General features: G+C 38.7%; 1 protein-coding gene across 4 annotated transcripts in view; it reads right to left on the bottom strand.

Annotated features, from left to right (window-relative positions):
• The window catches only part of ARHGAP20 (Rho GTPase activating protein 20), a 114,933-nt gene that overhangs the window by 4,736 nt on the left and 92,260 nt on the right, over positions 1-17,937 (bottom strand). For all 4 annotated transcript variants that reach the window (XM_074400562.1, XM_039471507.2, XM_074400563.1 and 1 more), the window contains 5 exons: positions 10,504-10,682; positions 9,167-9,328; positions 4,442-4,551; positions 1,781-1,970; positions 538-652 (listed from right to left, as the gene is read on the bottom strand). In XM_074400562.1, the coding sequence (XP_074256663.1) occupies positions 538-652; positions 1,781-1,970; positions 4,442-4,551; positions 9,167-9,328; positions 10,504-10,682 (756 nt within the window). The remainder of the gene's footprint in view (positions 1-537; positions 653-1,780; positions 1,971-4,441; positions 4,552-9,166; positions 9,329-10,503; positions 10,683-17,937) is intronic.

Genomic DNA, 17,937 nt, shown 5'->3' on the forward strand with positions numbered 1-17,937 from the left:
TGGCACAGGGATTCATATTCTGAAGACAGCTGTATGTCTTCGAATTCAGTGTTCCCCTACCCTCCAAGCCAAATGACGCTAGTTGTTTTCAAACTCTTTTACAGCACACTAGAATTCTGAGGTGTCTCAGGGACCAATATGAGGAAGGAGAGGAAGAAAAAAACCCATGGAGGCCTCCACTACCTCTAGGCCTTCTAAACCAGTTTCAACCACAGCAGTTCTGTTATTTATATTAGGGTTATTTGTAAAGTTTTATTAAAAAAGCCCATCAGAACCATCATACCACAGCATGCTGCCACTAACTTCTTGAAGGCTGGAACCTAATCTTTATATGGTTCTTAATCCCACTACACTGTTAACATACATTGACCTATTGGCAGGCCATCTAAGGAAGGATCAGGTGCCCTGGGCCCCAGTGACCTGGGTCAGAGGCTTCCTTCACTTCAGCTGCTATGGGCTCCAGGAAGACTCCTATCCCAGCATGTCTACAAACGTGTGTCTATTTCTCACAAAAACCAATCCAATTATTCACAATACCTGAGGCATTCTCTCTAGTGTCACATCTCACTGAAACCTCTCCAAAGAGGGAAGTGATTTCTTCTCCAAATATTCTACAGCAATTCTCAATCAGAAATTGTATAAGCAGGGAAACCTGTACAAGAAAGGACAAATTAATACTTTTCATATTACATGTTTATAAATCACATTTCATATATAAATCCTGATTTTAACAAAAAGCACATGTACCCAGAGAAAAATTCATATCTGCTTTAAAAGTACATTAAACAGTTTCCCTTATAAAACTATGACACTTTCAAAGTAGTTTGGGCATAGTAACGTAATCAGTGGACTAAAGTTATTTGTAGCCTTGGCTTAATACTAACATTTTATACCAATGGCTTTGTCTGTAAAACTGGGTAAAGAAATATACTTTGTTATTAAAATTTACAAAGCATCATTAGAAGAAGATGTATGGAAACTATTTCTTATGTAAAGGGCAGGCTGTCATAAGCTTGGGAAGAGGGCTCATCTGCCAGTGCACTGTGAAGAAGGACAGCTAGGAAGAAAACTTGTGCTCCTGACTAGTTTCTACCCACGCATTTGACAGACTGGTCTATCCATATACTGCCACCTTCCACTAGGCTCCTTAACCAGAGGTGCTTGTGGGGAAAGGTAAGAGTTTATTCAGGAGCTTTGTGCCTCCACTGAGAGGTACTGGAACCTTTCTGAAATTTCCTTGCTCCAGTAGCTGAGGCCAAGGGGCAGGAGAAATGTTGCGAGCAAAGGGAACTGATATCCCACACCCAGGGACTACAGGAGTGTGATTTCAAGTAACTACTGTATTATCACCAACAAAATAAAAACATTATGTTGATAATACTTCTATTTTATTTTTAGATGAGCACACTGTGGGTTAATGTAACTTTGCCCAAGATTGTACATATAGCAAGGGGTGGAGCTGAGAATTGAAGCTGGGCTGTCCTAACTCCAAAGTCATTTTTTTTTTTTCATTTAAAAAATTGTATCAGCTGCTTTATCACTTTATGGTTAGTCATAGTGTTAGCTAGTCATAGTGTTCAGCCTCCTTGAAGGGAAAAGAGAAGTAACCCAACGGCTATCACTTTTCTACTTAACAAATCTCTTTCCTATAGTTGGCCAGTAAAGTCAAATTTATGAGGCGGTATAAATTTTAAGAAATCATCTTTTAGAATACCCCAAATTTCCATTTCAAAATGGGGACTCAGTCCTCCTAGGGCATAAAAATGAAAAACTTCATTACCTTTTTTGTAAATTCGTTTTCTAGTTCTGGGCTGGAGGAAGTAGGAGGCCAAAGAATACTTGGAGCGACACACACAGCTAAGTTAAATGCAGTCATCTGATTGGATGAGGAATGTTGCTCAATGTTGTGTAATACCCCAAAAAGATACCTCAGGAGAACAACATTGGCTCTCGGAAGCTGGTCTAATAGCCTAAAGACAGAAAAATATACTCCTTAAGTAAGACATTTTCATTTAAAAACTTGTAAAGACAAGCAACTCTCACTTTGAATGGTGAAGAGTGCAAATCAAGAACACAGTTCAGATATGCAAGAGTTTCCATTAATACGGTACCATACAAAGTGAGGACTGCCTGTACAGAAAGAAAAAATAGGCATTGGGAATTTATTTTTTGTTTTTGTGAACTGTCTTCACATCTCAATGAAAATGTAAAAGAATGCAGAAAAATGTCTCATTAAAAAAAATGCTGCCTGAAATATTTCCCTGAAACTACTATAATGCAAACTTAGGCCAATCCTGTAACATTTCAGAATATTCTCAACCAAAACCTGCAAAAAGCTTTCTGATAAGATTAAACAGCAATTTATAAAATGCTCCTTTATTTCCAAGTAGCAACATAGAAATGCTGTGTCTTGGTAAGAACTGAAACCTTAGCTCTCAAGATGTCCAAGTCCATTCTGAGCTTATGCTCTGGTCCACCAGCTTCCAAGGTCAGTTTTGTCCTGAGTCTGCGTCATTGTATAGCTTTCACATATAAGTTGTTTACAGTAGTATATTTTGTACTGTTCTCATGTTGTAATTGATAGGGGATTTTAAAATAATCATTCACGAAAAATGACTACTATTACCCAAAAAAATTATAAATATGCTGATATTCATGACTGTTTTTTTTTTTTCAATAGAAATCTGCAACCTAAAGAAAACAAGATAGTCTGCTGCTTGCACAAACAGCAGAGAGGTTTTTCTTTAGTACAATGGACTGACAAGGAGTATAATTTGTGTAAGGCTAAGTTATGAAGGACTTTGACATAGAACAAAAGATTACTGGATGTATTCAGTGGAAAATAAGGCATCCAGCATGTTTTTGGGTTTTCTGCTTCTATGGGGCCCTAAGATTTTTCACAAGAGCTATTTTACAACTCTGAAAGTTGTAAATAACTGATAGCAGTGCATCTAATACCTCTCTAAAGATGTGAAAATTCCTGTCTGGTGGGAGACAACTGATTTATCTGCGCCCTTGCCCTGATAGAAAAGGTCACTTTTGTTTGTGTTTATCTGCAAATTCACTTTAGCATTTATGATTCAAATATGTAACGTGATTTCAACTTTGAAATCCTCTTTGAACTAGTTGTAACATCTTACTAGTTCCTCATAATGATTTAAATATTTCACATGTTCATATTTGCATGAGTCATAATTTTACCTTTTTCAAAAAAATCATCTTTAACAGCTTATAGGATATATAGCATTTTAGACAACTAGCAATGAAGTTTGGAATTTGATGCTCACCATCTGAATGGTTTACACCAAACTATAATGGAAGTGGAGATAATATTTTGTTAAATGGCCTTGGTTTCTGGTGTCTTCAGCAGCAGTACTATGTTCTTCTACTGGTAAAAGATGTAGATAATTCACATTTGAAAGTTGCTCAAGAAAAAAAAACTGTACTAAACAAGCACATGCAAGTAAATAATACTGAGATTCTTGAGTATTCACAGAACTAGAAAGACTGCTTTTTGTTAATGAACATTTCTTTCCTATTATTGGGGTAGTGAGTTCTACGAGCAATTTCCCTTTGCATGAGTAGAGACAGTATGTGCTTTGTGATCAGACTTTACTTTGTGACTCCACTTTTCCTTTACACTTTTCAAGAAGTTAACTGCCTTTCTGCTATGCTTCCACAACACTCTACAGGTATCTCTTCTAGCACTGATTGTACTGCACTGTAATTCTTGGGTTTTCTACCTACTTTACCAGACTGTGAGTTCTGTGAGAAGAGAGAATAGGTCATTTTCTCTGTATGATTTCAGTTGGTGAGTGAAATATATGATGAGTTGTCTGAAGAGTAAATATTTGGTTGAATATTTACTAAAATTAAGATCATAAACTGAAGATTGGGCCTACCGTGTTATCTAGTGGATGAATGGATTTCAGCTCCTATCAGATTCAGCTATATGGAAGGTATACAATGTTCAAGTATAAGATTAAAAAGAAAAACAGTAACAATGACAAGCTAGCATAAATCTACTTTTGATCTGGCCCACATGGATATGACTTCGATAGCTGTCATTATTTTAATAAATAATCTTTAAAAAATTTTTTTTTTTTGAGACTGAGTTTTGGTCTTGTTACCCAGGCTGGAGTGCAATGGTGCGATCTCGGCTCACCGCAACCTCCGCCTCCTGGGTTCAGGCAATTCCCCTGCCTCAGCCTCCTGAGTAGCTGGGATTACAGGCACGCACCACCATGCCCAGCTAATATTTTGTATTTTTAGTAGAGACGGGGTTTCACCATGTTGACCAAGGATGGTCTCGATTTCTTGACCTCATGATCCACCCGCCTCAGCCTCCCAAAGTGCTGGGATTACAGGCTTGAGTCACCACGCCTGGCCTATAAAATGTTTTTAAAGAATTTTTGAGACATGACCACATTAGAGTAATTACCTTTGAACAGTATTTATTTTTTCTTCATCATTTCCTTGATCCATTACAGAGACCCAGCAATCATAGAGATCTGATGAAAAAATACTTCCTGGAATATTTCGCAGAAAATCCTTAAATAGATGGAAAGACAAATATTTCAAGTCATTATCCTCATGCCAAATATGTATTAGAGAAAGCAGAAGACATTTTGTTGAAAAGTTCTCTTAAATACTGTTTTCTGTGAACTACACGGAGCTCCGTGTCAACTCTCCAGTGACTTGGGGACACAGAAATATGCACTTTGATTATTTTATATATATATATACATATATATATATATATATATATACATATATATATATATATATATATATATATATATATATATAATTGCACTTTCGGTTCTGGGGTACATGTGCAGAACATGCAGGACTGTTGCATAGGTACACACATGGCAAGGTGGTTTGCTGCCTCCATCCCCCCATCACCTATATCTGGCACTTCTCCCCATGTTATCCCTCCCCAACCTTCCTACCCACTGCTGTCTCTCCCCTAGTCCCCCTAACAAACCCCAGGGCATGATGCTCTCCTCCCTATGCCCCTGTGTTCTCATTGTTCAACACCCGCCTATGAGTGAGAACACACGGTTTGATTTTCTGTTCTTGTGCTACTAGCAGAAATCATTGGGATAACTGAAGTCTTCATTATGGTGGGAAAATAAAGGTCAGCCTATTTGGCTAAAACCTCCTGTCTGCATACATTTTAGCAAACTAGTACAACATGACAAGGTCTGGCAGTAAACCATCCTAAATTCTTTTTCCCCTGTCCCTCAGATGGCTAGTTCAAGGAAATGAACCGAGGTGTCTATTGAAGTTCATAGTCTGGTAGTCATCATTCAGTCATTCTATATGCATTTATTCATATGTGCCAAGCACTATTTATTTAAGTTGCTAGGGATGAAGAGGTGAATAAAAGAAAGTCTCTGTTATCTTAGAACTTTATATTCCAGTGGTGTTAGTGCACAACTGCATCAAGAGGTACTTAAGGTTTCTTCCTGCAGTTCCTGTAGAAAGGCTCTCATATATTCAGGGAAAGAGAGCATTTCAGGTGATGGCTGGGTTCTAGAAGCTTGGGCAGCACAACTGTGCCTGATGTACACTAAATAACATGTCCACAGAATATGATCCTTTCCTTGGAGACCCTATTCTGCTGAGACCACTGGCAGGGCTGAGTGTGGTAAAACTGAACTATGACATAAACAGGAAATAATCAAAGGCATTTGTTGTTTGGCTTTTCTTTACAAAAAGCTTAAAAACAACGAAATGTGGTTCTTGTCCTGGTCCTACAGAGTTGATTGGAGGCCAACTGTCTCTCTTGCTTTTGGTGTGGCATTACCAAGGTCAAGCTTGCAGTCTAATCTCCACTTTAGTAAACTTTAGGCAGAGTAAACTCAGTACTGCGTTTGAGCACTGTACCCATGGTTGGCTACTCTCTTGCAATTTCCTGCTTACAATGTAAGGAGAGGTGAAAGTCTGTAATTGGGCAATTTTAACTCTAGCTGGAAAACCAAATCAATAATTTTATCTATGTGTCTTATTGAAGGCAACACACAACTTGTTGCTTAGACATCATGTTTGTAACAGTAATATAGAAACTGTGGTAACTTCCTGTTACAATTAGCTGATTACGTGGGCATCTTCCCCACTTGCTTATGAGCTCCTCTAGGGTAGGGGAAAACCCTTACCTTTTTTGTGCATGTCAATGCCAAGCAGGGTCCTAGCCATAGTAGAGGTCAGTAGTGAACTGCTACTATATTGCATATGGCCAAATATTAATGGGAGCCAAGAGAAGGTCAATCAACTGTAACTGAGATTTTTAAGATAATTTGAAAAGCTTCTTTGTAGTCATGTCACTTTATTATCATACCTGTTTTTTTTTTTAGAATATTTAACAAGAAGGAAGATTGACTAATTCAAAGTCATCTGTTCTATTATATCTTCTAGTAGAAATGTACCTTCATGATTGTGATTCAGGTGTATCATTACAAAAGTTACCTCTTTTTGGGTAAAGCTATTGAACTTTCAGTTACAAACTAATTTTAGTTGCTGTACCCACTTTAGAAGTTAGATTTAGAAGAGGCAAAATCTGTTATTTCAAAATGGGGTAGGGACAATAGCTCTCTTTTAAAATCTCAGTGGAAAACATACTTATGATCTGTCTTGAAGAAAAACATCATTAAATCTTAAACCTACACTTGAAAGATAATAACTCGTAACATCTCAATGAACTCTCCTCTCCCACAGCTGGAATAACAAGTTACGAAATACAACCACCATCACAGCTGAGAAGGATGTGAGAGCCATTCTAAACTGCAATCACTAACTCACAGCACTTAACTGAATGTCTCCTCTCCTCCAAAACCAGAGCCAAGGCCATCAGCAGAACCCCAAAATTCATTTGAGATGAGATACTGCAGAATTAAGTGGAACTTTTCCTTACAGGTCTGATGGATCAAAGTTACAGTGTTTCAAGCAATTTTTATCCAATTATAGTTTGAAAAGTTAAGCTATAACTTAAACTAAACTTCTATTTAAGCAAAACCAGCGTAAGTGAAAAATTAAAGGAAAACTACCACTTCAAAACAGACTTAAAAACAAGAAACAAAAGCTCAAAAGCTTTTGGTAAAAATTATCTCCCTTTCTGCAACCACTTGGAAGAAAATGTGGTAAAACATATGATAAACTGTTAATTACTTGGAACTCATTTAACGAGACTCTTCAATCATTTGGATCATTTTTTGTCTTTTGCTTATTTTTGGACAAATATTTCTGCAATTTGAAACATAATTTAACTCTTCTAGAACCACACTTCTTTGCAATAGTATCAACAGTTTAGCACAAAATTTTAAGAAGTATAGTGCTATGAAGAATAGCATAGAATTTTTTTTTTTCCTGAAGACATTCTTGGTCATTAATTTTTTTTTTTAAACACAAGCTTTACCTTTGTAAACTAAGAAACATATATAAAAAAGAAAAATTTATCATGCATAAAAAACCTTGGGATATATATCTGGCTAAGTATACCATACATATTTTTATTGGTTCCAGGACTGAGGAGTAATCATAAACCCTGTGCAAAACAGATGAGATAACCTTAGCTTGAGTCCTCCAGTTGTCTTGCATATTTAATTGCAAAAATCTATAGCAGGGTTTGTTTAAGAGCATACATGGCTTATTTATAAAGAAACAGCTGATTGTACATAAAGTCATGAATTGACATTCCATAGCACCTGGACACTCAGAAGGAGTATGGGTAAGCAAGAATCTTCTTCACCATATTTTCCCTAACTTGGTTTTCACGTTTCAGCCTGAGATACAGGCTGGGGCCTTGTCTCGACCCCTAGCTCTAGTGCATTCCGGTCCTTTGGGATGTGGGAGCCTGATGCAGGTCTGTAGAAGATACTGCTAGGGTCAAAAGCTCTGCTTAAAGCTGGTTGACTCTAGGTTTTCCAAAAATATAGATCATTTCCAAGAATGTGGGGCAGAAAACATTTTAGAACTCTGTATCTCTGTAACTATGTATGTGACTTACACAACAATGGGTAAAGTGTAAGAACAATAAAGAATGCCAAATGTGGTAAAAGTAAAAGAAAACATAGATGCTGAAGTCATTCCTACTCTGCTTTTAAAGTAAAATGCATTAGGCCAGTGAGGTGGCTCATGCCTGTAATTCTAGCTCTCTGGGAGGCCAAGGTGGGTGGATCACCTGAGGTCAGGAATTTGAGACCAGCCTGGCCAACATGGTGAAACCCCTTCTCTACTAAAAATATAAAAATTAGCTTCATGTGGTAGTGCACACTTGTAATCCCAGCTACTCAGGAGGCTGAGGCAGGAGAATCACTTGAACCCAGGAGGCGGAGGTTGCAGTGAGCTGAGATCACACTCTAGCCTGGGCGAAAGAGGGATCTCAAAAAATGAGGAAAAAAAAAAAAAAAAAAAAAAAAAAGTAAAAGACATTAGGAGACAAGGGAAGGCATGATGATCATGTAAATAAGTGAAATTTTCAGTGATCTCAGCAATTTTTTATTTCAATTGTGAGGCAAATGTTTATTATGGTAAACTTCTATAACTATTTTCAAACGTTTAATAAATGTTTATATTTGAAAACTACCTTCATTAAGAAAGTAGTGAGATAGTGAGGAAATCATCATAAGCAGGATGTCTGTTTTGGTATACATGTGTTTTTTGATTTTTTAAACTTAAATTTTTATTTTTTATTTTTATTTATTTATTTATTTTTAAGATGGAGTTTCGCTCTTGTTACCCAGGCTGGAGTGCAATGGCGCGATCTCGGCTCACCGCAACCTCCACCTCCTGGGTTCAGGCAATTCTCCTGCCCCAGCCTCCTGAGTAGCTGGGATTACAGGCATGCACCACCATGCCCAGCTAATTTTTTGTATTAAATTTTTATTTTTTACATGGGGTGGCAGAAGTAAAGATGAGATCAGTGTGGGATAAAAAATTTAAAAAGCATATGTGATATGTCATCATCAGTAGTAGCTTTTAAAGTCTAATGTTGACTTTGTGAAATGTTTTAAAAGCAATTTTTAGTATTCAAAATTAAGTTAATAAATCTATTATGGGTCTTTGCAGATAGAAATAATGCTCATAATGAAAAAGTAAAACAAACACCCTGTACTTCTCTAGAACTACACCATGGGATGGATAAGGGGAGGTCTCTTCTTACCTTTAAGACAGACGCTATCACAAAAATAGATTCACAGTCTAGGTGTACTTCAACTCCAGAATTCAATTTCTCTTTTAGTTCTCTGCAGGATTTCACATTGGCTGATTGCCTGAAGATGCCTTTGGTGAGGGGTCCTTTTTGATTAAGAAAGAAAAGCATATCCTATGGGGAAGCAAAGGAAAATAAACAAAATGGCACTTCACACACACAAGGGAACATATACTCGCTCTCTCTGGATGCCAGAGGCTAGGGTGTGCTAGGGAAAAAACACTGAAGGATTGGAGCTAAATAAACAGCTGAAAAAATTAAAGTCACCTTTTTGGAGAGTAGAATGGTGGTTACCAGGGGCTGGTGGTGGTGGTGAGGTTGCAGAGATGTTGGTCAAAGGATAAAAAATTTCAGTTAGGACGAATAAGGTCAGGTGATCTATTATATGACTTAGTGATTATAGTTAATAATAATGCATTGTATTCCTAAAAATTGCTCAGAGTGAATTTTAGGTGTTCTCTAATTTTGCTTTCTATCTGTATGTCTTCTGCTTACAGTGTAGGAAGAGAATGGGTTCTGAAGACAAGCAATCCATGGGACCATGCCACTTAGGTACTGTGTAACCTGAGTACAGTACTGAGGCTTTAAAAAATTTGTAAAGTAGGGATGGGATGATGACATGATAATAACTATCCCCTAAATTTGTTGTGAAGAATAAACAATAAAGTGGCTAGACAAGTGTCTGGCATTTATAGATGCATAATATAGCATAAAATGCCATACATCGAGTACAGTGCTTGAAGGATACTGGAGACTCAATAAGTACTGCTTAGCATTGATTATTTAAAGTATCAACTGGAGATGACATAAACTCAGTGGCTTTCATCTGACCCACTCTCTCTATAAAACATAAATAAATGCCAGGGAATGTATCTTTATGTGTGAGCACTTGAAATAGAAATAAAACGGATTTAAAATCCTAAGTATAAGTTTGAGTAGCTTCTGCTGCTACAATGATAAATGAAGACTTTCAGAACAATGTGACGTTCAAGAAAGGATTTGTGAGGAATAATACGAATTCTTGGTCTACAGAGCAAATTCTACTTTATCTGAGCAGGCTTACATGGCTCTTTCCTGAAATCAGTAGACTACATGATCTCTTCCTATTATGTCTTCCTTATGATTTCATGGTGAAATCAGATTTTGTTATTTGGAAGAATAATAATGAAGATTCTTAGCCAAAGACAGTGGTGACTGTAATTTTTCCATATGGGCACAGATTTACCTCTCAGATCTCTCCTTTCCCAAACACCCTTTCCCATCAGTTGACAGGCCAAAATGAGCCTTACCAAGACAGGTTTGGGCAGATTGTCGTTCTCACAAATATTTGGCAGAGAAATTCCAAAGAGCTCTCCTGGCATAGGTGATGTTGGCGATGTGGGCAAGTTGTCCAGGTGAGTGCTAGAACCTCGCCAGAAGGCCCAGTTTATGATAGATCTTCTCCTTTTAAATGTCTTATGACCTGAATCTAAGGAAGAAGTGAGCTTATGAGAAAAATGAGTTTCATTCACTTAACCTTATTTCTAATTCTATGGTATGTTTGTTGCTACGGCTCAAACAGAAAAAAATGCTTATAGATGGCTTTTGTAATCGATAATTCAACCTATAAACTGTCATTATGGTATCTTATGAAGGGTGAATCAATGAAGGAAGAATCAAATGTTTGGGTTCTTCTCCCATCCAGTTTTTGGACATCACTGGTCTGTTTACTTGAGTTTTGGCACTACATTTTCAAAGGTGAAAGAAAGACTCCCTTATTGAACTGTAACAACTAAAAGCAAAGAGTGTTTCATATGAACACATTTATTTTCCTGTTTTAAAGATGAGATTAAGCATATGAAATGGTTAAGACTATAGTTAAATATTGAGAAAGAAGAAAGTGTGAAAAGGGGTAAGGTAAAGGGGGAAGGGGAAGTAGGAGTAAGAGAAGGACAAGATGAAAGGGAAAAGGAGGAAGAAAGGGAATAAGGAAGAGAAGAAGAGGGGGAGAAGAAAGAGGAGAGGAGTTTTCTCTGTTAAGATGTTCCTTAGAAATAAAGAATGCTTTATTATCTGATGTCCTGCTCTCTTTCTGAGAACACAGACAGGAAGCTAATGTCCTAAAGTTTTTTTCCTTTCTTTGCAACTACAGACTTCTATGTTTCCTTTCAGTTCCTGACTTTAAAGTATGTTCAAGGCAGCATGGATGGAAACAAACATGAGTGAGACTTGCCCTTACTGACAAAGTTTATAATCTAATAGAGATGAATAAAGAACTGGTCAGGGTGGGGAGAAAAGCAAATATGTTAATAAATATAATGTCATAAGATAGGAGAAAAGTACTAAAAGCATTCAGAGTAAAGTAAATCATCTTCTCAATAAGAGGGAGGGGGTGATCATGGGGGTGCTTGCATTTGACTTGGATTTTGAATGAACAACAGTTTTAACAGAGTATCTGGCATAGTGCCTTCCATCTAGTAAGTACTCACTAAACCATTATTAAACAATAATTGAAATCGAGAAGGGATTTAAGCAGAAAAAGACAACATGAAAAAAATAGGCAGAAGTAAGAAAGGTCAACAGTAAGGTATGGTTTTATGCCATAGTGCCAAAATGTTTTTGGTGCCATTTGTGTCTAATTTTAATATGAATTTAAACAGATTTGCTTATGATTTAATATATAAAAACCTCTTTGAGGTTCCACTTTTAAACGTAGCTGACCTCTGTCCCCTCTTCCCAATAGACACACACAAGTAATAACTATAAACTCTGGAAAATCAACCAAAATACACCTAGCTGAAGGCACTAAAGAGCAACCAAAAGAAAGTAGATACTAGAGGTAAAAGTGGGACACTTGGACGAAGGGAATGGCATAGCACTGGGTGAGTTTTCTAATCTTACAGCTTTTAGGCTGAGAGCAGGCCCCAGGTTAATGGGGTGGCTAAAAGTTGAGAAGAAACCTGTACTCTTACTGGCTTGAAGAACTGAGAAAGGAGACAGAGGTACCCACAGTTGGAAAGCGAGTGGGGATACCAGAAAGAAGAAAGCCTGATAGTGGGAGCCCTAAATATTGTGCATAAATTCTGCCCACATCTCTGGCTGGCATTCGTGGGGGCAGATTCAAAAAAGCTTGCAATTAAGGTTGACAGAACTGAGATTTGAGGAGCCATAATGCCTGCAAAGTGCCCGCTCGTGGTCTGACTCCATTTTCTCCAGTGAGAGTACATGGGAATTTGTAATTAGACCGGCTGCATGGCACTGTTCTTTATGACGCTAAACTAAACTTACCCAGAGATGATGTTTCCAACATTCCCTGATAATACTGAAGGACTGATCTTTTCAAGGAGAACACAGTTGTCTTGTCATTTCAGTGGAATGACAGTTAATTCCAAAGAAATCTTCTATATTGTTGGATATAATATATCTTAGCATTTTACTTCCTTAGAATAACCTACTTAACTAAATATTTTAAAAGCCAAGTTGTGGGAGGATACGTAAATAAGCAACATTTTACCAAATGGCCTTAAGATCATCATCCACACTTTACTTTCTTGAAAATGCAAATGCATCATCAATGTACACACACACAGGTATGTAAAGCTCTTTGGCTCTAGAGTCAGGAGCCTCTCTAGATTCCCATTTCAGACTCTTATTTGGACCAACTTACTTAACCTCTTTTCTTTCCTCAACCTTAAAATGAAAAGGATATGACTTATCCCTCAAAGGACTTATTGAAAGGATTGTATAGGACAATCTACGAAAACTACTACTTTGTTACAGTGATCTTGGTGAAAGCTGCCAAGATACTAATCTCCTCCACACAAAGAAGACACCCTCTCTGCACCTACTCTCCATGTGGTTTCACAGCCTTCAGGAGGTATCCATATAGAAAGGAATATCAATATTCCACTTAACTAAACAGTTTCTTCCTGCTCTAACATTCTCAACCTCCATTATAAAAAAACAAAACAACAAACAAACAGAAAAGGAAACTAAACCTTTGCTGAAATCCAGGAAAGGGTTCCTGTATGTCTAGCAAGGTCAATCTGTGCAAATGTGTGTTTAATATGTTTGTGAATATATATGTTGAGTACTTATGCTCAGTCACAAATGTTCACATTTACCTGATTTTATTTTACTTATTTATTGTTGTTTTTTTTTTTTTTAGAGATGAGGTCTCACTATGTTGTTCAGGCAGGTCTCAAATTCCTGGGCCCAAGCACCTCAGTCTCTCAAAGTGCTGGGATTACAGGTGTGAGCCACTGCACCCAGCCCTGATTTTATTATTTCAAAAACAATCAAAATAAAAACTTATTTGATTTTTTAGCTTTCACACACTTAACAAGAATGCTCTATCAAAAAGTACCTAGCTACCCTATGAGTGTTTACAGAGGATAAAGTAGAAATTGAGTTCTTTATCATAAATAACTTTAAGCTGTAGCCATGCCTGTTGATATACACGTTATTCAACCTGAGAGTTTAGGATTTCTCTGGGACTGAGAGAAAAAAATTCCATTAAAGTTTACTTTCTTATAGAGCTTTTAATACACAGATCTTACTTTCTAAATGTCACAAAGGCTAATGAAAAAAACATGCTATTGCTATAAAAAATATGAGTGATGGGCCGGGCGCGGTGGCTCAAGCCTGTAATCCCAGCACTTTGGGAGGCCGAGGCGGGTGGATCACGAGGTCGAGAGATCGAGACCATCCCGGTCAACATAGTGAAACCCCGTCTCTACTAAATATACAAAAAATTAGCTGGGCATAGTGGCACGTGCCTGTAATCCCAGCTACTCGGGAGGCTGAGGCAGGAGAATTGCCTGAACCCAGGAGGCGGAGGTTGCGGTGAGCCGAGATCGTGCCATTGCACTCCAGCCTGGGTAACAAGAGCGAAACTCTGTCTCAAAAAAAAAAAAAAAAAAAAAAAAAAAAAAAAAAAAAAAAATGAGTGATGTAAAAGTAAAGCAAACTAAATTCAAATAAATCTTGCTTTCCTAAATGTGCCTGGCAAGATTCAAGTTAGTGTGTTTTTCATGCTGAAATTAGAGAAATGAATGTTAAAAATTACAGTTCTTAAAACTTTGTGCTTATATAATAATAATCATAAAAACAAAAAGACATTAGAAATTCTACTCTGGCCATATAATTCCTCAAATTAAGAATATCTCCACCTTTTTTTTCTAGAGTAGAAAATACAGAGGAGAATACTGGAACTACAGGGCAAACAAGTAGAAAACAAGATGTATCTCATATTTTACCATCCACTGGTAAGTGTTCAATTCCAGTTCAGCCCTGGGTCTGAAGCAGATGTGGAACCTACTCTGGGCATAGAGTTGTGTATTCAGGTCAGACTGGAACTCCAAGAGCTACTTTAGACCATACTCAGAAAGATTCCATTTAATTCCAGAACTCTTCCACTAGAGTTGAATAAGCCATTCAATCTTTCATTTAATTTCTACTGTGTTCTATACACTAGACTAAGCCCTGGAATGAGTTCCCAGGTCTTAAGAAGCTTGTTGTCTAAAAAGACAAGTAGATTATATTAACAGATAGTTATAATGTGATTTTTTTGTGTTACACTAGAGATACGTCTAAAGTGCTACCTGTCTGAAGGAACAAAGATTTCCTAGAAGTAATAATGGCAGCAGTGGGCTGTCTGGAGCAACTGCTGCCATTGTACTAGCTGCAGTGGGGAAGCATGGCCAGGGCTGCATGCTCCATGGAGCTGGCAGGAGCTGGGGACAAGCCAGAGCCCTGTGAGTGGGAGGTCCCCAGGTGCCACAGCTCAAGCCATGACTAGAGACCCTGGCATCCCAGGGCTCTCAGGACCTGGAAGCAGGCGGAAGCCCTGCCCTCCCCGGTACAGCTACAGCCACCTAAGTTATAGTTGCAGACCCAGGCTTCCCACTTCATGGAGCAGGCAGGAACCCTGCCCTCCCAGGAGCTGCAGCTGCCCATCATGGCTACAGAATGGGCCTCCCTGTGTTCTTGGGTTGGGAGAGATGGGAGCAAGCAGGAGCCTCGCCCTCCCAGGTGCAGCTCCAGCTGTCCAAGTCATGGCTACGTATCCAGGCCTCGTGCTCCATGGAGCGTGTGAGGAGCCCAGTCACCCCCTTCTCCTCCCACAGCTGTAGCCAACCAAACTGCAGCTGTAGATACAGGCATTTCTGTACTCTTGGAGGATCTGGAAGGCCCCCCTGCCCTCACAGGCTCAGAAGTGCCTGCTACCACTGCCTGACTTCTCCCAGCTGTCAGCACCTGCTCTGATCATGGTGCAAAGCTGGGCGAGCCCAGGTGCTGTTGCAGCCCAGTTGGGTGTGCATACACTTGGGCAGTGCTGACACACTAGCTCCTGCTGCCATGGCCCACTCTGGACATTGGGTGCCAATGAGCACAGGAGGGAAGCTAATAGGGGCTGAAGCAGCTCAGTGCTGGCCTGCAGATATGCCTTGCACCTACAGCCTGGGCACCATGAACATCAGGAGGAGGCAGAAATGTTCTTGGGCAGAAGGGGCTAGTCCTTGGTGAGGCCTTACTTTCAGGCCAGGGAGGGCCTGAAGGCTGGGGGCTGGGCTGCCAGTCCTGTGGACTGGAGTGGGAATCTGTGGTGCTTTTTCTGGGCCTGCCCATGGCTGCCAATGGACAAATCAGTGAACACTTCCTCCCCTCTGAGGCCCATAAAATCCCCAGGTTCAGCCAGAGCTGAGCAGCTATCCAGACAACCAGCTGCAGAAAGGACTACCCACTTCAGGGTCTCCTCTCTGAGAGCTGCTACAGATGGTAAAACAACCAGCTACAGAGAGAAGCTACCCTCTCTGCTAGGAGCTGAACACTTGTGAATTTTTGATAAAAATCGATGCCAAATGTTAGCCTGCATTATGCTATCAAGCAGAATTTCAATGGCTCAGCACTGCTAAAGCTTCAGTGATATCTTGAACTCAGGGCCCAGACTGAACTTGTTATGAATGAGAAGAACTGCCTTCAATCTCTATTAATGGACACTAAATGGCTTTGAAAATTCATTTTTAGTCAAAAGAGAGCCAGTAGAGCCAAGACAATGCTAAGCAAAAGGAACAAAGCTGGAGGCATCATGCTACCTGACTTCAAACTATACTACAAAGCTACAGTAATCAAAACAGCATGGTACTGGTATCAAAACAGAGATCTAGAACAATGAAACAGAACAGAGGCCTCAGAAGTAATGCCACACATCTACAACCATCTGATCTTTGACAAACCTGACAAAAGCAAGCAATGGGGAAAGGATTCCCCATTTAATAAATGGTGTTGGGAAAACTGGCTAGCCACCAGAAGAGAGTAGGGGGCCAATATTCAATATCCTAAAAGAATTTTCAATTCAGAATTTCATATCCAGCCAAACTAAGCTTCATAAGTGAAGGAGAAATAAAATCCTTTACAGACAAGCAACTGCTGAGAGATTTTGTCACCACCAGGCCTGCCTTACAAGAGCTCCTGAAGAAAGCACTAAACATGGAAAGGAGCAACCAGTACCAGCCACTGCAAAAACATACCAAACTGTAAAGACCATTGACACTATGAAGAAACTGCATCAACTAACAGGCAAAACAACAAGCTAGCATCAAAATGGCAGGATCAAATTCACATATAACAATATTAACCTTAAATGTAAATAGGCTAAATGCCCCAATCGACACAGACTAGCAAATTGGATAAAAAGTCAAGACCCATTGGTGTGCTGTATTCAGGAAACCCATCTCACGTGCAAAGACACACAAAGACTCAAAATAAAGGGATGGAGGAAGATTTACCACGCAAATGGAGACACAGAGAGAGAGAGAAAAAAAAGCAGGTTGCAATCCTCTCTGATAAAACAGACTTTAACAAAGATCAAAAGAGACAAAGAAGGGCATTACATAATGGCAAAGGGATTAATGGAACAAGAAGAGCTAGCTATCCTAAATATATATGCACCAAATACAGCAGCACCCAGATACATAAAGCAAGTTCTTAATGACCTACAAAGAGACTTAGACTTAGACACAATAATAGTGGGAGACTTTAACACCCCATTGTCAATACTAGACAGATCAATGAGACAGAAAATTAATAAGGATATCCACAACTTGAACTCAGATCTGGACCAAGCAAACCTAATAGACATCTACGGAACTCTCACCCCAAATCCATAGAATATACATTCTTCTCAGCACCACATCACATTTATTCTAAAATTGACTACAAAATTGGAAGTAAAACACTCCTCAGAAAATGCAAAAGAACAGAAATCGTAACAGTCTCTCAGACCACAGTGCAACCAAATTAGAACTCGGGATCAAGAAACTCACTAAAAAATGCACCACTACATGGAAACTGAACAACCTGCTCCTGAATGACTATTGGATAAATAATGAAATGAAGGCAGAAATAAAGATGTTCTTCAAAACCAATGAGAACGAAGACACGATGTACCAGAATCTGTGGGACACATTTAAAGCAGTGTCTAGAGGGAAATTTATAGCACTAAATGCCCACCAGAGAAGAGAGGAAAGATATAAAATGGACACACTAACATCATGATTAGAAGAACTAGAGGAGCAAAATCAAACTCAAAAGCCAGTAGAAGGCAAAAAATAACTAAGATCAAAGCAGATTTGAAGGAGAAAGAGACAAAAAATCCTTCAAAAAATCAATAAATCCAGGTTCTGTTTTTTTTCGTAAAGATCAGCTAAACAGATAGACTGCTAGCCAGACTAGTGAAAAAG

Source organism: Saimiri boliviensis, chromosome 6 (genome assembly GCF_048565385.1).
Source record: "Saimiri boliviensis isolate mSaiBol1 chromosome 6, mSaiBol1.pri, whole genome shotgun sequence".
Lineage (NCBI taxonomy): Eukaryota > Metazoa > Chordata > Mammalia > Primates > Cebidae > Saimiri > Saimiri boliviensis.